General features: G+C 38.6%; 1 protein-coding gene across 1 annotated transcript in view; it reads right to left on the bottom strand.

Moving 5' to 3' along the window:
* Positions 1-25,773, bottom strand: part of CARD11 (caspase recruitment domain family member 11) — a 142,792-nt gene that overhangs the window by 36,718 nt on the left and 80,301 nt on the right. Inside the window, exons 2-10 of the mRNA XM_007498411.2 lie at positions 21,768-21,980; positions 19,689-19,826; positions 16,611-16,936; positions 15,052-15,231; positions 11,027-11,179; positions 9,555-9,680; positions 8,765-8,962; positions 4,431-4,607; positions 2,686-2,737 (exon numbers count right to left, since the gene is read on the bottom strand). Coding sequence (XP_007498473.1) covers positions 2,686-2,737; positions 4,431-4,607; positions 8,765-8,962; positions 9,555-9,680; positions 11,027-11,179; positions 15,052-15,231; positions 16,611-16,936; positions 19,689-19,826; positions 21,768-21,980 — 1,563 coding nt within the window. The remainder of the gene's footprint in view (positions 1-2,685; positions 2,738-4,430; positions 4,608-8,764; positions 8,963-9,554; positions 9,681-11,026; positions 11,180-15,051; positions 15,232-16,610; positions 16,937-19,688; positions 19,827-21,767; positions 21,981-25,773) is intronic.

The raw sequence follows: 25,773 nt of genomic DNA, 5'->3' as shown, positions 1-25,773 counted from the left end.
AAAAAAAACTTCATCTTTTAAAAAATTTTTTCAAGTCAAATGTATTGTTATTCTTAAATCACTGATCCTCAATTTTGATTAAAGTACCATTATCTTCCCCAGATATGAAATTTCAGGATCTCTTTGGAATACTAATTTCATGTTTCTAGGTTTAATAAAACTTTAAGAATTTAAATTCTATCTTAGTCCCTAGAATCATTAAACAGAGAAATATTGCTATTAGGATTATATGCTTACCTCTCTTTCTTTGTCTTATTTCTTTCTTCAGTGCTCCTACCCTATCTTGTTGGCACTCAATGTACCTCTACTACCCAGAGGCCCCACTTTGTGTGGCAGTAAGCAAATTCTTTAATGTCTCTGAGTGTCAATTTCCTCTGTAAAATGGAGTTGGATTTATTAAATCTCTATGGTTCCTCCAAGACTCACCTAAGAAGAAAGCATCTGATAAACTAGTTCACAATGAATGACTTAAAGCATTATCACTCCTTATGATGTTTTTATTATATTGTTGCTGTATGATACTATAAGAGGTTCCTAGAGAGGGTAATGCCTAACATAAAAGGCTGAATTTCTAATGGAGAATTTTCAGGTGCATAACTGGTTGGAAATTTTTGAGAGGTGGTGGTGGAGAGAGATGGAGGCAGAGAGACAGAGAAAGAGAAAGAGGGAGATAGAGACAATCTCAGATGGAGAAAGAGACAAAGAGACAGAGACAGAGATATAGAGAAACAGAGAGACAAAGATAGACAGAGACAAGACTGAGACAGAGAAAGAGATAGAGACAGAGGCAGAGAGAATGGCAGAGAGACAGAGACAGAGATAGAGACATAGAGACAGAAATAGAGAGAGACAGAGACAGAGGAAGAATTGTTTGAGTATATGTGAGCTTACTACTTCCTGATATCCCCTTACCCCATCCTAGGTAGTCATCTACTCCACCTTTGAGTAAATATGGCCCTGACAATGAGAAGTCTAGGAGGCAAGCTAATCTAGCCTGGAATTGTTACCATTTTCTTCAGTCCTCAAAGTATTGCTGCACTGCAGGGTGAGAGCACAGAGCAGAGTTGGGGACATGGTAGAATTAGGGCAGGAAGTATGTAGGCTCACAAGATTACAACTTTAGAGCTGGAAAGGATTCTGGAGCCCATCTAGTCCTTCACTTTACAGATGGGGGAGTAGAGCCCCAGAAAAGCAAATTATTCAATCAGTTTGCACAAGTAGTAAGCGGAGGTTTCAGGATTTAAATCTAGGTTTCAGGGCTCTAAATGCCTTCTTTCCACTGTACCATGGTTCCAGCTACTTAAAAGGGGTTACCATTATCTGATATTCCTCTAAAATGAGCTCTAAGAAGAGGAAGCTCTGGGTGTAGGGAAGGGGATGGGCAGACAGCTCTGACCAGAATCCTCTTTACAGTTCCAAGAGGGAATTGGAGTCTAGAACTGTGAATTCTAGAATGTCTGGCTCTAAAATCTACAGTTTAGATGTTGGCATATCATAAGAGGTCCAGCAGTTAGAGAGGACTGAATCAAGGATTTCCTGAGTCACCCTGAGCCCTGAGAGTGACTATTATCCAATCTACTTAAAAGAATAGGAAAAGTAGGACAAGGTGGAACAGTAGATTGAAAGTCAAGCCTAGAGATGAGAAGTCCTGGGTTCAAAACTAGTTTCAAATACCTCCTAGGTGGCACAGTAGATTGAAAGTCAAGCCTAGAAATGAGAAGTCCTGGGTTCAAAATTAGTTTCAAATGCCTCCTAGTGGTATGATCCAGGGAAAGTCACTTAACTTTATTTACATAAGCCTTGCCATCCTGTCTTAGAGTTCTTATTAAGACAAAAAATAAGGGTTAAAAAAACAAAACTAGGAAAGTACATTGACTCTAGGGTCAGGAGATTTGGATTCGAATCCTGCCTTTCTTACTATCTCTTTCTGTCTTTAGATGAATCAATTAGTCTCTCTGATGCCCCATTTTCTCATCTGTAAAAAATGTGGGGATTGAACTAGATGGCCTTCAAGATCTCTCCCAGCTTTAAATCTCTGTGTCCATTCTTTTGTGATCCTATGACTACTTGATTGGGGTGTCAGCTTTCCTTAGGTTCTACCCCCAGCTCTGTTGTATTCCCCTTATTCCCTTAATTTTCTTTTGCCTTATCTGTAAATTATAAATTGCCACACCCAGCCTTTCTATTTCTTGCAAGGATGCAACAGGACTGGATGAATGAATGAATGAATTGAGGTGTATTAAGAGGGCATTTCATGTCTCAGGGAGCCAGGTGTTTGCAGATGTCTCAGGTCATATTCGCTGGAGTCTCACACATCTCTGGGGATTTTCCTTGGTTGAAGAGTTTTAGGAAGAAGGTCATGCAGCCTCCTAAATAGTAATCCATTAGGAAAAATGCAAAGTTCAGCAGGAGTATTTAAGGGCCCTAGATAGAAGTACCAGGAGGCCTAGGAGGCGTGAGCTTGAGCCACAGATGTTACGTTTGATCAGTCAGACTCCTGCCCTCTTCAGATGACAATTATCATTAATTATTGTCTAAAACCTTCTCCCCCTCTCCCAACATGGGGGCTCTCAAGCTTTGTCCTAGGTTTACCCTGCCGGATTGATTACTGCATCGGGAGAAAAAGATGGACTGCAAGAGACAGATTGACAGACAGTCAAGAGGGATCTGGGTATTCTCACTAACCTTGAAAATCTGATGCCCGCTTCATGCTGACGGGGGATTTAGCTCTTTGCATCTGAAAGAGAAGGGGGGTGAATGGAGAGGGGAGAAAAAGGATGGGATAAGAATCAAACAGGACTCTAGACACATGTCACAGTCACTGAGAAAGAAAGAAAAAGAAACAAGCCACCACTGCCATTCTGTCCTTTGTTAAAACACAGCCTGGGCTACCCTCATCAGATAGAGGCCGAGGAGAGAGTGAGAGTCCCCAGAATAAAGGAGCACCTGCGCCAAGATACCCGACTCCTGCAGCAAGAATGACAAGAGTGGAGTAGGTTCCCCTGGGCTCAGATCAGGCAGCTGCTAATACAAACAAGAAAGCTTTCCCCTGCCCCCAGCCCCCAGCCCAGCCTCCACACATTCAGGCTAGAAGCACAATATAGCTCTGGGCAGAAGATGCTACAGGATCCCAGGAGTGGAGAGGTGGGGGAGAGATAGGACTCAGATGTCTCCAAAATGAGAGTGAGGACCAGTAGACAAGGGTATGTGGCACAGGGAAATGTTGGCTATGGGGGGCATAGAGGGATGATTCTACGATGTAGGAAGGGACAAAGCACTCAGGCATCTCTGAGATGACCCCTTGTGGTACCCAAGCCAGGAGGCTGTTCCCTGGCTTCTCACTCAGATTGTGCTTTGGAGGCACGTGCCCAGATGACCTGGCAAAAATGGGGTGAAGATTACAGATTTTTCATGCCCTGATTGGCATCAGTTTTCTTCATCTAGACTGCATACGTCACGTTGTTGATCATGACATAGTCATTCAGTCAGCAAGCATTAGATGGACAAGCGCTAGCAGCTCAGTTAAAAAGTGATCAAAAGGTCCCTTGACTTCACTTTATTTTTTATTCTCTCCTGGACCAAAGAAGAGAGTTGGACATGTGTTTACCTCCAATCTGGCTCCTTATATCTGCTCTCCTTTCTGTCAGTGGTGGTGTATCTGATTCTCACTACTAGGGACTAATTATAAGCAAGGAAATGATGGGAACTTAAAAGGGGGCAGGAGAGTGACCCCCTGACTCCTAGAATTAATGACTGAGAAAGAGAGGGAATCTGGGCATGCATCTAAAGTTGGGGAAAGCACATTTCAAGGAACTCAGAGGTACCATAAGTAGGATCCTATGGCCTGAAATTCTTCAAGGGAACTCAGTCCAGAATTTCCCAGAGATGGGAAATTCTCAAGAATGAAGTTCTGTAGACATGAAAGGAAACAATTCCAATAAGAAGGATAAATAATAGGCTCATATTCCTCATCAATAAGAGCTGGCTCATTGATTGCTACTAAGCACTTGGGAAACATAATAAAGAGTGGTCTCGGGTTCCCCCTTCTAAAGCTCATGTGATGGTGTCAATAGCCACTGAAGCCCCAAAGCCAGCCTTCTTGTTAACAATTTGTCTGGGGTAAATAAGAATTGATCTTTGGTAAGCTATAATTTTTTATTTTGTTATTATCTGTAATCATGAAGGAAGACAGATTAGTAGAAACAGAATAACAGGCATAAAAGCAAATTAATAGGTCTGGGGCTTCCATTTATGAGGTTGAATTGAGCCCAGTCACATTTGTGATGACTGAATCCTTGCCTCTCCAACCCCCCAAAAGGGGAACATTTACATCTGAAGGAAGTAGCATTCCTTCTCTTCCATTCAACCAGGAGAACTAAGTGGTTTTGGAAATTAGTGCCTACATCCTGGGTTTCCCCATAAGGAAATACCTGAATGCCCTTCAAATTCATTCTCCGCTTTGGGGGGTGGTAGGGCAAGAAGTACTTGCTGTCTTCTGGTGAATCCTCAGAAGTTGATGAATCATCTGCCTCCTGACCATTGGCCTTAGGGCTGGAATCTCCAAAGGTCTGAGAGATAACAGTTACAGGCAGATTCCTAGGGAGACTCTGGAAACAGGGAGATAAATTTAGGGTAGGTAAAGGTACTCTAGAAACGGACCACAAATGAAAGTGTTGGATGACATATCATTATTGGTACTAGCAACTAGTCTCAAATATTTCCTAGTCATGTGACTCTGCTAGGAAAGTCCCTTAAATGTCTTTTTGCCTCAATTTCCTCATTTGTAAAGGGGGATAATAATAATAGCACCTACCTCACAGGGTTACTGTGAAGAACAAATGAGATAATATTTATATGGTGCTTATTCAGCACTAGTGCCTAGGACCTACTAGGGGTTATATAAATGTTATTGCTAGTGTAGTTGCTCTTGTTATTATTAATGTTATTACATCTTGGAGTTATCCTTCCTTCTTTCCTCTCTTTTCCCTATATTGATTATTCCATCAAGATTTCTTTCATTACATACTTCTTATTTGTCTGAAAATTTTAATTCCCTCTTCGCCACCATGGCACAACCATTCATCACTTGTGTAAACCTCAAGGTCCATCTAAGATCTGCTATTCGTCTTCACATTTAGATCATTATGATAATTTGATAACTGGTTTTTCAGCCTTTAATGTCTCTCCTTTCTGGTGCTCTCAATCATACTTCATATTGCTGAAAGATGGATTTACATGTGCCATAAGTCACACTCCAGCTCAAAAATCTTCAGTGGCTCCCTACTATCTATTAAAGAGAGAGCCCAAATTTCTCTCTTTTTAAGCTTCTTTTATAATCTAGTTTCTGGTTACTTTTGCAAATAATTTTCCTCCACTCTTGCACAATTTATAGGATCATAAATTTAGAACTGGAAAAGATCTTTGAGGCCATCTAGTCTAACCTGTTTTATTTTACAGATGAGGAAACAGGATAAGAGAGGTTGAATTGCCCAAAGTCACACAGTTAGTGAAGTGGCTGAGCTAGAATGTGATCCAAGTTTCTCTGAATCTAAATCTAGAACTGTCCAATGTACCACTGCTCCTCCTGTGTCCTTTATGTGCAAAGACAATCGGGCTTAGTTTGGGGAAAGATGACTTTTAAGACAGTAAGACCAGATGCATAATTCTGTCTCTGACCCACACTGGCATCATGACCTGGGAAAGTCACTTAAGTTCTCAGCCCTTCCAGCAACTTTCTAAGACTATAAGTTGCAGAGAAGCTGGTATATATATATATATGTGTGTGTGTGTGTGTGCATGCATTCACCATACATGTGCGTGCACACACTACTCCAAAATTCTTGATGTAATCTTAAGCTTAAATCTAAAAATTTAATTATTTTTTAGTAATTTTAAAACTTTAATAAGCTTAAAACTGCACCAAGGCTTTTAGACATCCTATGCACACACACATGTATAAAAATATATACATATACATGAAATATCTATATCTATATATACATCTAGGTCCCAATTAGTGTGAATAATAGGTCCTATGAAATAGTGACTTTGAATTTGGAGATTTTCATTGGGTTAGAACCAATGACCATATTTTATATAATGATAACTTTAAACAGTATGATTTTAAATATATGTGATCACTTCATGGGATTTATTATTTTTTATTTTCATTATTCAACTACTTATTTATTATGTTATTATTAATTCATTATTAAGTAGAATTAAGTAGAACCTAAGACTTTGAGGCTACTGTGTATATGGATATATATGTCTAGCTATAATTTATATATCTATATGCTGTGGTCAATTAACCTATTTTACACATTATAACTTTTTAAATTTAAATTGTATTTGACTATTCTTTAAAAAAACTCTTTGGAATCAATACATAGTATAGATTCTTCTGTCTTAGACTCAATACTATGTATTGGTTCCAAGGCAGAAGAGCAGTAAGGGCTAGGCAATGGGGGGTAAGTGACTTGCTCAGGGTCACACAGCTAGGAAGTATCTGAGGTCAAATTTGAACCCAGGACCTCCTGTTTTCAGGTCTGGCTCTCTATCCACTGAGCCACCTAGTTGCCCTGCTATACATTATAACTTTAAAAAGTGCATATTTGAATACTTGTGACCTCTTCATGGTATTCACTATTTGTATTCAATGGAACCCAGGTGTATACATACAGAGGATAAGTAACTTTCCCAGAGTAACAGAGTTAGTAAATATCTGAAACTGGATTTGAACTCAGGTCTTTCTGACTCTACCTCCAGTGCTCTATTCCACTGAGCCACCTAGTTACTCAATCATGCTGCAAACAGCACACAATTTTAAAAGAGGTAAACAGAATATTAGATGATTCAAGTACAGCAGGAGACTCACGAGTCCCCCGTTACTGTCAGCAGTAGTTGGGTTTTTACTATGTCCTGTGCTCAGCTGTGGGCTCCCCCACTAAAGAGGGACATGGAAATCTTGGGGAAGCTTTAGAAGAGAGCCAAGATGATTAAAGATTTAGAGAATATAGCAGCGCTGCCCTTTTATGTATGTTAAGAGCTAAAGACCAAAGGACTAACACTGCAGGGAAGAAGAATTAGCAAATTAATGAATCAGGGTTTTGTTTATACTGGTCTTAAGAAAGGCAATCACTTGTTCCCTTTAAGTAAGACTTTCTGCTTTTCTTATAAATGCTAGTTGCTGAAAGCCTGGGTCCTTGCTGTGAAATAAACCATCAAATGGAGACCACCCCCTGGAAATACAAACACATTATCATTTACCCAGGCACTAATGGCTTCAGTGAAGTTATTAAAGCAATAATTGGCCTTGATGATGGAAGTGTAAACAGGATCCTAATGAATGACTTTATCAATTGTGCTTCTATTACTGATATATACCTACAGAACATAAAATTATAAGAACATAATCAGAAACTAGGTAGTTCAGTGGATAAATAATTAGAGATGGGAGGTCCAGGGTTCAAAACTGGCCTCAGATACTTCCTAGCTGTGTGACCCTGGACAAGTCACTTAACCCCTATTGCCTAGTCCTTACCACTCTTCTGCCTTGGAACCAATTGTATTGAACCAAACAGTATTGATTCTAAGACCAAAGGCAAGGGTTTAAAAAAAAGATTAGAGGATCATAGATTTAGAGCTGTAGGGGAGCTGGAATCCCCACCATTTTGCAGATAATATTAGTCAGGATTATTTAGGATGGAGAAAAGTTGAACCTTTAATTTTAAGAAAGGCAAGTCTTAGAGCAGAATTAATCAAAATGTGATCCCAGAACCTCAAAGACCCTTTCAGGGAGTTCTATTAAAAAAAATACTGTCATTTAGATATCTAATACCAAATAACTACAACTCACAGAAAAGCCCTTTGGGAGACCCTTGATAATTTTTAAGAGCATTGAGACCAAAAAGTTTGAGGAACAGTCTTAGAGGATGATGGTTCAGTTTCAATACTGACTTTTATATTTGCTATTAATATTGTTAAAAAGATTTTGGAAAGAGCTAGAAAGACCTCCATGAACTGATGTAGAGTGGAATAAGTAGAACCAGGAGAACTTTGTACACACTGATGGCAATATTGGGAAATGATCAACTGTGAAGGACTTAGGTCCTCTCAGCAATACAATGATCAGGGACAATTCTGAATGACTTATGACAAAGAATGCCATACATCTCCAGAGAAAGAATTGTTGGAGTCGAAATGCAGATAAAACATACTGTCTTAATTTTAATTTATTTGGGTTTTTATTTTGGGTTTTGGTTTTATATGATAATTCTCTTACAAAGATGAACAATATGGAAATATGTTTTGTAGGATAATACATGTATAACTCAGATTTAATTGCTTGTCAGCTCTTGGAGGGGGGAAGGAAGAGGGAAGGGAAACAATTTTGATTATATACCTTCAGAAAACTTATATGGAAAATTGTTATTAAATGTAATTAGTAAAATAAAATATCTTTAAAATATTGTTATTATTATGATGTAGTTTAAAGTTTGCAAGGCACTTTTCTCAAAATACATCTGTAAGGTAAGCAAGGCAAATATATTATCCTTATCTTACAGAAAAAGAAACTAGGCCATTCACCAAAGTAACAAGTCTAAATAAGTATCTGAGTCATGATTTGAATCTAGGTCTTCTAAGTCCAGTGTTCTCTCCATGCTACCTATACTTATAATCAGGTATTAATTGCCTCACATTAAGGCAGTATTGTGGCTTCTCAGCCTGGAGAATAGAGGGAAGGTGAAGGGCTCCATCCTACCTGGTCAAGGCCATTGCTGTCTTTGGAAAGGCGCCGTACTTTGCTCTCTAAGTTCACAATGCAGGCTTCCTTCCGGACCATCTCAATCCTCAGTTCATCATTTTTCTCCTCCAGCTCTCGGATCTGCTTTCTGTACTTGTCCTTTTCAATCAAACACTGGGAATATTGCGTCTGTGCTTCATCACGAGAATGGAATGCCTACCATGGACAAGGAAATATGGCCACCTAGGTCAGTCATACAAAGATCAAATCAATCAAATCCCAAATCCCCATATTCCCTGGCCTCCAGTTAGAAGGACATCTTTTTTCTCATTGGCTGGAAATCATGATATAGCTGATGTTATGACCAGCTATCCTGGTCAAGATACTCTTTGCCATCATGCTTTACTTGTTTTAGCTATAATTATACCTTTCTCTTCTCTACTAACTTAAAGTCTTCATCTTTCCCTCTAGTTTTTTCCATCCTTAAATCTGAGCTGTCAAGGTCTTAACCCAGTATATTGCAAAATTCAGGTGGAAGCCAATTCAGAAAGTTTCCTGATTACAAAATGTAACTTGGATAAAGAAAGAAGTGATAGAGATTTAAAATGATCTCCATTTTAGCTAGGAACACTGCACAAGTTGAGTGTAGTCCACAGCCCATGATGGAAACAAATGATCCAATGAGGGTGATGACTCCTCTGGTCTGATTGCACATAATTCTAAGGTCAATCTCTCCAACCCTTGATGGAAATGGAATTCTATGTTGTCAGCCATCCCTGTTTTCTGGGAGTGTCGCTGCCTTGGGTACCTGGTCTCGCTCTTTCTCAACTTCCTCCAGTTGGATCATCACAGTATTCATGCGGTGCTTGTACATATCACAGTCTTTCCCCAGGGTTGAGCACTTTAATTCCAGGTCTTCTTTCTCTTCTAGGTACTATAGGAGGGACATGGGAAATCAACACATTTATCAAACAATCAATAGGTCATGCCTGACAAAATTTTCCTTGTTTTTTCTCCCTCTAAGAGTAATAGAATTGGGGAAGCTTGGTGGCTCAGTGGATAGAGAGCCAGGCCTGAAGAGGTCCGGGGTTCAATATGGCCTCAGATACTTGTATCGATTCTAAGAGCAAAAAAAAAAAGTGGTAGAGTTCCCTGTTCTTGGTTCAATTGATATTAATAAGATGCTGCAGTTCAGAGATTCATAGATTTTGAGCTAGAAGTGATGTTACAGGTCATCTAGTCAAACCCCCTCATTTTACAGATGAGGAAACTGAATTTCAGCCCATAGTGGTAAATTCAGACCCTATTGTATATCAGATAGCAATCACATAGACTGTACATGGCACAGGATCATGGACTCACAAATTAGAAGAGACCTTAGAGGATATCTATTTCAACCTTTTCATTTTATAAAGAAGGAAACTGAGACCTAACAAGACTAAGTGATTTGCTTAAGGCCACCCAGATAGGAGAAAGTTGTACACAATAACAACAATAATGTAAGATGATTGACTGTGAATGACAACTATTATCAGTTCCATGACAACTCCAAAGGACTTATGGTGAAAAAGGTTGTTCAGTGCCATAGAAGGAACAGAGTCCAAATGCAGATCAAGACATACTATTTTTCACTTATTTCCTCAATGAACTTTTCTCTCGTGTAAGCATTATGTTTCTTGTGTCACAACATGATGAACAGGGAAATATGTATTATATGTGTACAATCTATATCATACTACCTGCCTTCTTGAGGAAAGGGAATGGATGGAAAGGAAGGGGAAAACATAAATAAGACATAGATTTCTAGTTATAGTTAATGTGAGGATTTGTTTCTCTTGGATAAGAATGTTTATTATAATTTGTTATATATTTATAACAAAGCATATATATTGCTATTGTTATGTTACATATTACATTGTTATATGTAAAAAAAACAGTAATTCTAAATTTATAAAAAACCATAGCTAAGATTTGAACCCAGGAAAAAAATAGAATTGCTGGGAATTTAACCAAGACCCTCTGAATCCAAAGCCATCCTTTTGGCATTACAAACCAAATGAATTGAGGGCATTATCCTCAGATTCTCAGGCAAGGGAAAGAGTCAGGTACGAAACAAATATTTGACAAACCAAAGGAAATTATACTCTGCCTGGTATCACATCTCCTAGAGGAATGGGCAGCCCAAAGGGGGCCCAACTACAATGAAGCTTGAGGAACCCCTGGGGAAGGTGTGGCTCTTGTCCCCTCCCATAGTTGGTTCTCTCCATCTCTGGTTCCCACCTTGTCTCTTAGCTCCTCAGCCTGACGCATCTCTTCCTGCAGGTTATAAATCTTGTTGACCAACTCTTGTCTGTCTTCCAGAGCCTCTTTCCGGTCGTGTTCCAGAATATCCAAAATAGCTTTGTCTGAGTCTGGCAGGCTGCGTTTTCCAGCCTGGAAAAAAGAAAAAGGGTTTTAAAGCTGTAGGTGGGGTAAGTGAGATGGAACAGGAAGGAAGTAAGAACAAGAGCAAATGACAGGCATAAAGACAGCCTGGTTTATAATGGGGAAAGTGAGGAAGGAGGAGAAGTCTCCTGGGATCCCTAAGAAGCTTATCACTTAAGAAGTTTATCACCTGGAAAGGCGAATCAAACCCACCTCTTCTCAGGAATATCTTGACTCCCATTGTTCTGCACAGGCTCTTATCAAGAGCTGACAGAAGCAGTTGCAGCTACTTGAAACATTCTGTAGGCAACAACAATGAGAAAGCTGATCTGCCTTCCAGACTTTACACCTGAAATATCAATTAATCTGCCCTGTTTTAACCCAGGATTCATCTTCTGCCAGGAGGAAGAAATTATAACAGTAGGGAGTCAATCTTGGGTGAAAGAGCTGGGGAGAAAACAGGACAAAACCCATCTCCACCCATCCCACCCCCCTTTTCTTATGGATAGTTTAGGGGGATGAATTTTTTTGTTTTAGAACTCGTACACCTACCAATGCCATAGAATTCCAAGATCTTAGAGCTCAAAAGAATCTTTTTTTTTTTAAACTTACCTTCCATCTTAGAATCAATACTATGTGCTGGTTGCAAGGCAGAAGAATGGTAAGGGCTAGGCAAGGGGGGATAAAGTGACTTGTCCAGGGCCACCCAGCTAGGAAGTATCTGAGACCATATTTGAACTCAGGAAGAGTTCCTTATCCACTGCACTGAGTTGCCCTTTCATACACTTACTTGTCTTTTTAAGAGCCCAGTAGGATTTGTAAATGCCTCTCTTAAAATGAGTTACAGAACTGAATAAAATAGTTCCTTGGTTTCCTTTAAGACAGCTCAAATCCCAGTTTCTACAAGAGACCTTTCCTGGTCTTCCAAGCTACTAGTACCTTCCCCTATCAGATTATCTTCTATTTACTCTGTATTTATCTTGTATGTACCTGGTTAGTTACATGTGGTCCCCCCCATTAGAATGGAAAATCCTTGAGGGAGGGCTGTTGTTTGCCTTTTTTGTGTATCCATAATGTTTAACACAGTGCCTGATACATTGTAAGCATCTGATAAATGCTTGTTTCCCAATCGATTGAATAATATTCCAAATGTGGTCTTACCAATGTAGAATCCATTAGGATTGCTGTTTGCATTTTTATGAGCATTGAGTGTGTGTGTGTGTGTGTGTGTGTGTGTGTGTGTGTGTGTGTGTGTATAGAACATATGATTGCACCAATGTAGAGAACTCTGTATGGAAACTCTCCAGCAGAGCAAACCGGGAACTCATTTGTAACTTAAGAGTCTTTCTTTTAACTATTGAACTAATAAATAAGACTAGAAGCTGGTATTTTGAAAAAACAAACAAAATAGACAAAGTACGGATCAATCTAATAAAAAAAAGGAAAGAAGATGAACATTGTATCCTATTTATTCCTTCTCATTCTATGTAGCTATTGACCATATTCTTCCATGGTTCTTTTATGAGAGAGCCATACAAGATGCTGAAGATTTTCCTCTATAACTTGTTAACATTGAAGGATACCATTGGGGTACTCACACTGTCCAGATGCTTTTCCAGTATCCTTTACTTTTGCCCATTACCAGGCTACCTTTTTAAAATTTCCTTAATGATATCCCTGATGCCATACAAGTATGTTAGTTCTAACTTAGTTTATCCTTAAAACTATATTAGTTTTATTTTATATATAAATTTAAAGGCCTAGGATGGGGTAACATGAAGGAGAAATTTAAAAGATTTTTTTTCTTTTGAATTTAGATGAATAACAGTAATTTTCAGAAGAAAGGAATCTTTCTTTTGTTGTTGAGTTGTATTCAGGACTGTCTGACTCTTCATGATCCCACTGGAGGGTTTTCTAATGGCAAAGATAATGGAGTAGTTTGCAATTTCTTTCTCCAGCTTATTTTACAGAAAAGGAAGCTAAGGCAAACAGGGTAAAGTGACTTGACCAGGATCACACAGCTAAAGGCCAGATTTAATCTGAGGCCAGATTTAAACTCATGAAGATGTCTTCCCAATATCAGGCCAGATACTTTATACACTGGGCTACCTGATCGCTACAATGGTCATATCATTCCAGTGACTCATATTGAGATCTTCAAGTTTTTTTTGACATGACTATTAAGTTAGGTAATCTGCTCCTCCACTACCCTGCCAACTTTTCTATTTCTGTGGCCATTTTGGGATACAGGGTTTAGGGTTTTACATTTATCCTCATTTACTTTCATCTTGAAATTTAGTTCATATCAGCAAACTCTTATTAAGTATCAATTATATTCAAATCCCTGGGCTAGGTGTTGGGGAATAATGAAAGTTATCTACCATCAAACTTCCAGGGGGCAGGCAGGTAAGTGGTGCTGTGGAAAGAGAACCAGGCCTAGAGATAAGAGGTCCTGGGTTCAAATATGGCCTCAGAGACTTCCTAGCTGTGTGACTTTCAGCAAGTCACTTTACCCCAATTGCCTAGACCTTTCTCCTTTTCTGCCTTGGAACCAATACCTATTATTAAAACTAAGATAGAAAGTAAAGGGTTAAAAAATAAAAGGAACCACTAGAGATTAGGTAGGTGGCTCTATGGATAGAGAGCCAAGCCTAGAGAGAGGATGTTCTGGTTTCAAATCTGCCCCTTGACACTTCTTGGCTGTGTCTCTCTAGGTAAGTCATTTGATTCCCATTGCCTCACCCTTACTGCTCTTTGGCCTTGGGACCAATACTTAGTATTGCTTTTAAGACAGAAGGGAAAGGTTTTTTAAAAAGAGTCTTCCATTTTACTGCTGGTTTTGACCTAGCACTTAAGCCTATCAAGATAATTTTGATATATTGGCTGTCCCTTTCAGCTTTGTGTCATCTATAAATGTGATACTTTTAATCTAAGTTCTTAAAATGTTGAATGGGTCTAGGCCAAAGATAGAGCCTAATGACAGGGCATTAGAAACTTTTCCTTGGGTTGACACCAATGAACTAGTGAAAACATTTTTGTGGATGGTTATTCTCCTGTGAGAGGCAGTGTAGTGTAATGGACACAGAGTGGTCCTCAAAATCAGGAAAACCTGGGCTCACAAGATGATTTGTTGGCTGGGAAAATTACCTTGGTGCTCCTGGCGATATTCTGGGACTATAAATTCAGCAGGAGGTGTTAGAGACATTCCTGTACCAATAAAGTCATAGCCCAAACTCAATCCTTATTCAACTATAGGAATCATCTAAGCTTTCACTTCCCCATTTTGTCCTTGAAGTTATCATGAAATAGTTGGTCAAACGTCTTGCTGAATTCCAGCATTTTTCAGATCTAGCATCTCAAAAAAGGAAATAAAGTTAATTTGGCAGGACTTGTTTTTACTAAACACAAATTGCTCCCTATTGATCGCCACTCCTCTTTCAAAAGACTCACAAGCCATATCTTTAGGATTTTCATGGCAGCTGAAATCGAGCCAGTCGTTCTGTAGGTGCCAGGATTAAGCTTTATTTTTGACAATTGTTGGGGATCAGATGTGGTTATAATAAACAAACCCATTCTCTATTTGTCTACATACATATTCATATATGCATATTTAGCTTTAGTAGATTAAAACTGCATAATAGAATATCCCACATAAGTAGATATAATATGCCTGTGTATATATTCTTACATTTAAGTACCCATGTATATGCGTGTGTTTATATGAGTATACTCAGAATATGGAGATACATGCATGTATTCACACACACACATGTAAAATCTGAACTTATTAAATCCCTGAAGGACAAGTTTGTTTTCTTGATATGCTTTCCATACTATCATGTACCAGTTTTACTTGGAAAATTACCACCAAAGGCACTCACCTGAATAATCGATTGTAACTCCTGAATTTTCGTTTTCAGCATCTCATTCTCCCTCTCCAATTCCAGAACTTGCTCCTTTTTGGGCCGATTCTCTATGTCGTTCTTAAGTTTGAGAGATTGATTCCTCTCCAGCTTGCATTCCTCCTCCATCTTGTTTAACCTGTGCTTCAGTTGATCAATCTGGGACACCCCCAAGAAATCAAGGAGAAAATGAGCTGGCCAAGAAACCATGAGTGATACACAAAGAATTGGCATCCAGATCCTTCTGCACAACTTGCCTGCAAGCCAGTGTTTGTTTTTTTTTTTTACCTGTGTTAATCTTGTTCTCACACATCCCCTTCATTCTCTCCCTGGGATTGAGAATCCTCTTACCCAATAAGCTTGCACTGTGTAACTTTCATCAAGTCACTTAACCCCAATTCCCCTTTTCTGCCTTGGAACTAATACCTAGTATTAAAACTAAGATAGAAAGTAAAGGGTTAAAAAATAAAAGGAACTTCTAGAGGTTAGGTAGGTGGTTCAGGGATAGAGAGTCAAGCCTCTCTTTCTCACTCTTTCCAATTAAGCAGGTCCAAATGACCTTAACATTGGAGCATTCTTGACCAATATTATGACATCAAGAACAGGACACTAATACTTTTTGCAGGGTACTTTATAGTACACAATTCATATAACCTGATTCTACTCTATTCTCCCTTCTGTCAATCTGCCCCTGGGAAAATATAATGTATAGTCAGGCAGTCAGGCAGTCAACAAACATGTATTAAATGATAACAGTGTGGCTGGCACTGTGCTAAAAATTCATGATTTAAAAGAAAAAGAAAAAGAAAAAATGAAAATGTCTGCCTTTGGGGAGCTCATGCTCCAAGAGGAATGACAAACAGAAATAACTAGGCACAGGACAGGTTAAATACAGAACCTGACTAGTTCATTGGCATTTACATAGAATGCTTTTCCAGGATCAAAATAAAACCCTTCTTTTTCACTCAAGGAAAAAAAAAATTCTATTCCTTTCTCATTCTCCATTCATAGGATCACAGAGTTATAGATCATTAGATCACTGATCTAGAGCTGAAAGGAACATTAGGAGTCATCTCTGCTTTTTTTTTTTTCAGAAAAGAAAACTGAGGTCAACATAGGTGAATTAATTTGTCTAAGATCACACTAAAGTATTAAGTGGCAGAAGTGAGATTTGAATACATATTCTTTGATTCCAGAACTAGTGCTCTTTCTATGGCACTACAAATAAATTCTCCATCTTGGTAATGCATAGCTACACAAGATTATACCTACCACGAGCCCTGATTTAGGCATCCAACATATAGATAGATGGATTTAGAGTTGGAAGCAAGAAAACTCAGACTCAGAGAGGAAAATAACTTGTGTAAGAGAGTAAGAGTTAAATTTGAACCAAGGTCTTTTGACTATAAAGACAGCCTCTTTCCATTCAACCAAACTGTCTCCCCCAGTAAAGTTTCCTCGTCTCATCAAATTGAATGTTTGGATCCTATCATTGTATCTGTGCTCTTAACCTAAACCCAGTCCCAAGTGAGTTTCACCTCCAACTGGAGGTCCCGGCTCCTCATCACCGCCATGTTCTTCTCCTCACTCAGCTGGGCATAACGCATTGCCAAGTTGTAATTGTCATCCTTCACTTTGATCAGCTCATCATTGTAGTTGTCTCTCTCCTCCTTCATCTTTTGGTACCTCTCCTGGAAAGTCATAAGCTCCATTTGGGTCAGAGTCAGCTGTTTCTTTTCATCTTCCAACTGGCGGGACTTGGCAAGGAGCTCACAGCGTTGCACATCCTTGGCTTTCATTTGTTGTTGCAGCTTGATGACCTCATTCATTAGAAAGTGGGTGAGGCCTTCATGGCCTTCCTCCACTAAAGAAAAGGGGACAGATACTATGTCATTTTCCAAGGCCCAGAGAGATGGAATATAGAGAATAACAGAGAATTTTTTCTTTCTTTCTTTTCCTTCCTTCCTTCCTTCCTTCCTTCCTTCCTTCCTTCCTTCCTTCCTTCCTTCCTTCCTTCCTTCCTTCCTTCCTTCCTTCCTTCCTTCCTTCCTTCCTTCCTTCCTTCCTTCCTTCCTTCCTTCCTTCCTTCCTTCCTTCCTTCCTTCCTCCCTCCCTCCCTCCCTCCCTCCCTCCTTCTCTCTCTCAGGTAGGGAAGGGTGAATCACTATCACCACAGGACTTGGCCTCAGGGATAAGAGAGGTTGAATCAAACTCTCATTCTACCTTCTAGATTAAAGAATCTTATTACCAATAAAATCCAGGAGCAAGAGATAGAAAGAGAAATTCCATTTAAAATAACTAGACAATATAAAGTATTTGGGCATCTATTTCCAAGACAAACACAGGAATTATATGAACACAATTACAAAACACTTTCCACATAAATCAAATTAGATCTAAACAATTGGAAAAACATAAATTGTTCACGAATAGGCTGAATGGTCAATTAATTTACTTATTCAATGCCATACCAATCAAACTACCAAAAATCTATCTTATAAAACTAGAAAAAATAATAAAATTTATCTGGAAGAACAAAAGATCAAGAATCTCAAGGGATTAATGAAAAAAAATGTGAAGGATGGTGCCCTAGTAGTACCAGATCTCAAACTATACTATAGAGCAGTAATCATCAAAAGTCTGATACTGGCTAAGAAATAGAATGGTGGATCAATAGAATAGATAGGGTAAATGACTTTAGCAATCTGGCATTTGATAAATCCAAAGATCTTAGCTTTTGGGATAAGAACTCATGTTTGACAACATCTGGGAAAACTGGAAAATAGTATGGCAGAAACTAGGTCTAGATCAATATCTCACATCTTTAGGTCAAAAAGGGTATGTGATTTAGAAATAAAAGGGGATACTAAAAGTAAATTAGGGGAACATATAATAATTTACCTGTCATATCTATGGAGAAGGGAAGAATTTATGTCCAAATAACAGAGAGCATTACCAGATGTAAAATGAAAATTTTTGACTAGATTAAATAAAAGGTTTTATACAAATAAAACCAATTCAACCAAGGTTAGAAGGAAAACAATAAACTGGGGAAATTTTTAATAACAAATCTCTCTGATAAAGGTCTCATTTCTCAAATATATAAAGAAGTAAGTCACATTTATTATAAGAATGCATTCCCCAATTGACAAATGGTCAAAGGATACGAATAGCCAGTTTTGGATGAAGAAATCAAATCTCTCAATAATCATATGAAAAAATGTTCAAAATCACTTTTGATTAGGGAAAAGCAAATTAAAACAACTCCAAGGTACCACCTCATACCTATCAGATTGGCTACTTTGACAGTAAAAGAAAGTAATAAATGTTGGAGGGGATGTGGTAACATTGGGCCACTAAAGCATTGTTGGTGGAGTTGTGAACTAATCCAACCATTCTGGTGGGCAATTTGGAACTATGGCTAAAGGGCTATAAAACTGTGCATACACTTTGACACAGGAATATATCCCAAAGAGATTTTTTAAAAAAGACAAGGAAAGGACCTACTTGTACAAAAAACATTTATAGGTGCTCTTTTTTTGTGGTGGCAAAGAATTGGAAACTGAAAGAATGTCCATTAATTGGGGAATGACTGAACAAATTGTGCGACATGTTGGTGATGGAATACTATTGTTCTGTAAGGAATGAACAATATAATTTCAGAAAGAGCTAGAAAGGACCTACATGAATGAATGCTAAGTGAAATAAGCAGAACCAGGAAAACACTGTACACAGTAACAGCAATATTGTGGAATGATCAACTGTGATAGACTTTGCTACTGTGGGCAATACAATGATCCAGGATAGTTCTAAGGGATTTATGACAAAGAATGCTACCCACCTCTAGAGAAAGAACTGATGGAGTTGGAATGCAGATCAAAACATATGATTTTTCACTTTAGTTTATTTGGGATTTTACTATGGGGTTTTCGTTTTATATGATTATTCTCTTACAAAAATAAACAAAATAGAAATATGTTTTGTATGATAATACATGTGTAACCCAAATTGAATTGCTTGCCATCTCTGGGAGGGGGGAGGAAAGGGAGAGAGACAATTTGAATCATATAACTTTGGAAAACTTATGTGGAAATTTATTACATGTAATTGATAAAATATCTTTATAATATATTAAAGAATCTTAGAATTTGAGAGCTCAAAGGAATCTTACAAGTCTTCTAATATAACCTCATTTTCCATATGAGAAAAACAAGGTCCAAAGAGATAAGTGATTTCTCCAAGGTCACATAAAGAATTAGTTTTCTGGCTCTTGATCACAAGTCTAGCATTCTTTATTGTGCCATGCTGCTGGGGCAGATACCTTGTAGCAATTAATGCTCCACGGACATCCTATTTCATTATACTTTTGTTTTGATTTCTTAGTTTCTTTCTCCTTTCTGCACCTGATTTCTACCAGCACAAATGAATAGCTAATAGGGCTAAGGTTCCTCATTCTGAGCTGAATTGCTCCTTCATGATTCTCCATATTCCATTATTCCCTTTGTAAACCTGTCAGAGATTCACAGCTTTGCAGATAAATATATGACATTGGAATTGCTATTCCCCTCTACACAACTACATATTTGCCTTCCCCCACCCAGCTGAATGCCACTCACCAACAATAGTAGAAAACCTTCGGGTGGGCTCCTTCCCTGTCACCAGCTTATAAAGTTCTGGATAATAAAACTCCAGGCTCTCCAGGAAGACCACATATCCTCTTTCTCCTTTAGTATGAAGAATGTCCAAAAGTCGACCTGGGACAAATAATATGTCAGAAGACGTAGAAGCAATGAGATCACATTCTATAATAAATCAGTCAATAAACTTCTATAATCTATGCCAAGTACCACTGTACTAAGAGATGGGAAAGAAAAAGGGGCAAAAGAGAGTTTCTGCCCTCAATGAGTGACCAATCTAATGGGAAAGACCAAAGGCAAACCCATATGTATAAATGATATAGGAAAATAGTGAATAATTAATCGAGGTAAGGAGAATGGGATTTTATTTGAAAATGAAGGAATTCAGGGGTGCCAGGAGAGATGAGGAGGGAGAATGTTCCTAGCATGGGAGAAACCAGAGAAAATGCCCAGAATTTAGAGACAGAATGTCTTCTTGGGGGAGGTTAGTGTTACCATATCAAAGAATATGTGGCAGGAAGTTAGGTGTAAGAAGATTGGCAAGGGAGAAAGGGCTATGAAGAAATCTGAGTGTCAAACATTTGGATCTATCCTTATCTGGCTCCAATAATTCTTAATTAACACTAATATTAACATAGCGCTTGGAAATTTGCAAAACATTTGTTATTTTAACTTTCAATTTATCTTCAAAATAACTCTTGCAGATGAAGAAACTAAGACTAAAAGAAGCTCAGTCACTTGTCTGGAGTAACATAGCCAGGAAATGTTTGAGGTGAGACTTGAATTTAGATCTCCTTCACTCAAAGTTCTGCACCCAATCAAGAAGCTCCCTCTTCACATAGGAAAACTATGCTGGCACATTTTACTACCTTGAATTTTTACTACAAACCCCATAGAATTGGCTTCAAAAGTTACTTGAGAAGCAGAGCAAGAGGTATTAGATGTCTGGAAAGGGGCATAACCACTGTGACTCCCAGCTAAGTTGCAGGTACTACAAGAAGTTGGGATCAAAGAGTTCTATTGATCAAGATTACTATGGTATGGCTTATTCTCTGAGACAGGATAGGAAAAATGGTGAGTGTATTGGATGAGGGGTATGTATATAGAAGATAAGCATGCATGCATGCATGCATATATTTTATATGACTATCATTGTGTTCAGTTTTTCTAAGAAAAATTTAAATGTAGGGAGACAAGGAGGTTTTATGCTGGCCAGAACACTGCACAAAATGAGAGCCTCTTTTTTGCCCCTGCAAACAGAACTATATAATAAAAGCAGGACTGTCGACCAATAGGGTAAAATGTGATAATGTTGCCTTCTTTAATTGGTCTTTTTTCTCCCCTTGACATTATTTGCATGCCAGTCAATGAGGACCTTGGGAGGAAGTTGGATTGCAAAGTCTCAACTTCCAAATAGCTTCTGTATTTTGTGGGGTTAGGGTTTGTTTTGGGGGAAATGGGAGAAAAAATATAGAATACCCATAAGTTACTAAAAGAGAGTACTAACAGGTTTTTCAGATCCTAAATTAGCTAGTTGTACGAGCAAGGGACTTGAAATTAGCACTAAATGGAGTAAAACAAAACTGGCTTCTATTTGACTTCCCTCTATTGAATATGGTAGCTCATAGCTATCTCTTACCCCATTCTTATTAGGGAGAGGCTTTCTGGTCATCATATCTAAGGCAGATTTTCTGGAAGGAGAAGACCAGGTGTTCCACAAAATAAATTTAAAAATCTATAAAAAGTTCCCAAATTTCGTCTTCCACAGATGTAAGCTGAGAGCTAGCACATTCTTTTAAATTTCATACTTGGGTTTTTCTTCACTTCATTTTCCATAATCCTTATTCTATCCTCTAATATATTCTCCTACTCCAAACTTACCCGTGATTCTCTTTTCTTGGTAGCATTTTCTCATATCAAGAAGAACCACATTGAAAGATCCCTGGTATACCCTAACCTCATTTTGGAAAAAACAACTAACAGCTGTAGCTATCACCTAATGCAACTGGATTCTCTACACCCTCCCCAATCCCTGTGATTTCTGGGAAAGAGGTTTACCTGATCGGTTGATCTTGGAAGGCAACATAGGAGCACTGAGCACTTCATCTTCATCCTGTTCATCAATGACCTTACACTGGCGCAGGTAAGGAGTCAGCTTGGCTGGGTTGATGTACCGGCTTAGCATATGGCGGTTGCACTCCACATTTTCCCAAAGGGCATCTTCTTCATCCTTTAGAGTTTCCATGTAGTCACCCATCTCTGGCCCTCCTCCTTTTACAATCAGATGCACACACACAAAACACCAATTATTACAATCAAAATATATGGGAAATGTCCGTTTATTTGGTGTGGGTTTGACTGAACCAATTAGCTAAGCAGATTAAACACCGAGCCATTGAAATCAAGGTCACAGGTTCAGTTCTAATTTGGCTCAATTACCATTGAACAGAGAACACTGCTTCCTAGACACAATCTGCATATCTGTCCCTGTCAAGGTGCTTATAGTTCAGTCAAAGGCTCCCTGGCATGGTTCTAGAACAGGAGTCAGGAAGATCTAAATCTGAATTCTACCTCTGATATGTCTTCTAGTAGATTTCCTCTCAGAGCCTCAGTTTCTTCACTTGTAAAATAGTAATAATAATACCTAACGTATCTGTCTCACAGGTCTATTATGAGGCTCAAAGGACATCACGTGTGCAAAGTACTTTGTAAACTCTGAAGCACTATTCAGGGTGTCCCAAAAGTCTTAGTTCATTCAATGCTATTAAAGCTTTAAAATGTGCTAAGGCTTTTGGGACACTATATAAATGTCAAATATTCAGCCACTGGGATAACTTAAAGTAGCCTTCTGGCAGTAAATAAATTTCAACACTTTTATGTAAAAATATGGTTCAAAACCTTTATTTTTTAATGGACCCACATCCTAAGAAAATTTAATTCAAAGGAAACTTACTGAATACCTATACATCTCTATCTATCTATCTATCTATCTGCCTACAGACAGATGGATAGATAGATGGGTAGATAAGTAGATAGATAGATAGAAAATGGGCAACTATATTGAGAGTGGATAGAGCACCAGACCTGGAGTTAGGAAGATTTCCTCTTCCTCAGTTCAAATCTAATCTCAGACACCCAGACACAAGTCCCTTAACCCCATTTGCCTCAGTTTCCTCATCTGTAAAATGAGCTAAAGAAGGAAATGGCAAACCACTTCAGAATCTTTGCCAAGAAAACCTTAAATGGGGTCAAGAAGAGTCAGACATGATTGAAATGACTGAACAACACACACCTGAATGTATATGCTTATGTGTACACACACACAAACACCTATATATATATATATGTGTATATATATATATATATATACACATATATATATAATATGCAAAGTTTTGAACAGGTGCTGTGGAAGAAACAAGAAACATGGTCTTTATTCTTACAGATCTCAAGACAACTCCTGAAAGAGCTGAACTATACACGGCAGCATGACCAATAGATACACTCAAGGTGAGGTAAGTTATTCACAGTGACCTTCACTTGCAATGTAGGCTTGTATTTTCCAAATATAAAGTTCTACTTTAAGGCATGCTTAGTGAAAGAGGTTGCTTGGGGAAGAGAGGGGCAGGGAGTGTTAAAACTTCTCCATTCCAAAGCACTTCTACCAACTTGGGCATGAATTTTGGCTCCTAAACAGACCAATGTGAACATTAGGAATTTCAAAAAGGAAGTGAGAGAGGAAGAAAGGAGATTTATAAAATTTAGAGCTAGAATGGACCTCAGTGACTGACTAGTCCAGTCACCTCAGTTTTTATAGATGAAGAGACTGAAATTAAGTGACTTGCTCAAGGTCACACAAATGGTAGGAATTTGAACCCCTGCCTTCTGACTCCAGTCCAATGGAGCTGTTTCCATCAGAAAAATGACTCTTTCCCAAGGCAAAAAAGAATGGAATCCTTTGCCATGTTCCTATATTTAGATATATACTTTTCTCCAACTTGTCATTTTACTTGCTAATTACAAAGTAAGATTTAAAAAAAAAAACTCTTACCTTCTGTCTTAGAATACTAAGCATCTGTTCCAAGATAGTAGAGTGGTAAAGGTCAGGCAATTGGGGTTAAATGCCGTGCCCAGGGTCATATAGCTCAAAATTGTCTGAGGCTAGATTTGAACCCAGAATCTTCTGTTTCCAGGTCAATTTTTCCTATCCACTAAGCCATTTAGCTGCCCAAAATAAGCTTTTTAATGCCAGGCACCATTTACTTCTTAGACTTTATATCTGCATTGCCTGAAAGGCACAGCAGATAGAGAGCCAGCCTTGGATTTGGGAAGACTTTCTTTCAAGTCTGATTTCTGATACATACTCACTTACCCTCTCTCATTTTGGTTCCCTAATCTGTAAAATGCAGATAATAAAAGGACCTACCTTACTGGGGTATAGTGAGGATCAAATGAGATATATGCAAAGTGCTTTGCAAAACCTTAAAACCCTATATAAATACTAGCTATTATTTCATGTTGGTTATATGACCTTGAGTAAGTCTTAGATCAGTGGTGTCGAACTCAAATAAAAATGAATTCTTGCTGCATTTAGTTGTTTTTGATGTTGTTGTCCAGTCATTTCAGTCATGTGCAATTCTTTGTGACCCCATTTGTAATTTTCTTGACAAAAATACTGGAGTGTTTTGCCATTTCCTTCTCTAGCACATTTGATAAATGAGGAAACTGAGGCAAGCAGGGTGAAATGACTTGCCCGAAGTCATATAGTTAATAAGTGTTTGAGGACATATTTGAAGTCAGGGAGATAAGTCTTCTTGATTACAAGCCCAGTGCTCTATCCTCTGCTCCACAAATTAGCTTTATCTATTTTATATTTTATTTTTATTTAGCTCATTAAATATTTCCCAATTACATTTAAACTGGTTCAGGCTGAGAGCTTTGCAGGCAACTCTTTAATACTTTAATTTGCAGAATTTTTGCTGATCTACTTTGGTAGAAGGATCTCCCTTCCCAAATGAGACCACAGTTCTAGATTTTAGAAAATCCCTAGCACCTACTACATTGTCTGGCACAGAGGCATGTAATAAATATTTGTTACATTTTTTAAACTCTTACTTTCTGTCTTAGAATTAACACAAGTATTGATTCCAAGGAAGAAGAATGGTAAGGGCTAGGTAATTGAGGTTAAATGACTTACCCGGAGCCACACAGCTAGCAAGTGTCTGAGTCCAGATTTGAACTCAGGAGCTCTTGTCTCCAGGTGTGTCTCTCTATACATTGAGCCACCTAGCTGCCCCACATGACTGTTATTAAAAAAAATTAAAATCCTTACCTTCCATCTTAGAATCAATACTGTACATTGGTCTTAAGGTAGAGGAGTAGTAAGGGCGAGGCAATGAGGGTTAAGTGACTTGCCCAGGGTCACACAGCTAGGAAGTATCTGAGGCCAGATTTGAACCTGGGACTTTCCACCTCCAGACCTGATGCTCTATCTTCTGAGCTGCCTTGCTGCCTCTTAATAAAAAACATTGAATTGAACAGAACAGCAATGCTCAGCACAGTGCTAAGCTGTCATTCAATAAATACTTGTAAATTGTTGTTTTCTACAGTTGTCCTTTTTTTTTTTGAGTGCCCACTCAACACATGACACTCTTCCTATCTCCGTCAATGCCCAAAGACTGGCAGTGGTATCAGAACCACAGCATGAGGATGCCCGCTCAGTGCAACCTCTGTAACCTAAGAGGCACAGCTCTTCTAATCCAGATGGGTAGAGAGATTGATGCAACCTGAGAACCACGAGAGTAGATACCTATGTCATTTGTCTGTCATTTTAAAAGGAGTCTCTGGCTAAACAGATCTTAACCAAAACAACAAAAATTCAGGACATGCCTTGAAAGGTCCTTCCCCCTCCCCTGGGGTGTCTGCTCCTCTCACCCACCCACTGTACTGTCACTGGATCTGACTCGGGTCTCCCTGTCACCTGGGATGAAACCAGGAGCCGTCTCAGTCACAGGGAGACTTCTCCGCCACAAAACAATTTGTGCAGAAAGGCAACCTGTCCACA

This window comes from Monodelphis domestica, chromosome 7, assembly GCF_027887165.1.
Source record: "Monodelphis domestica isolate mMonDom1 chromosome 7, mMonDom1.pri, whole genome shotgun sequence".
Lineage (NCBI taxonomy): Eukaryota > Metazoa > Chordata > Mammalia > Didelphimorphia > Didelphidae > Monodelphis > Monodelphis domestica.
The sequence above is the reverse complement of the archived record's forward strand: the minus strand, read 5'-3'. Positions and strand labels throughout refer to the sequence as shown.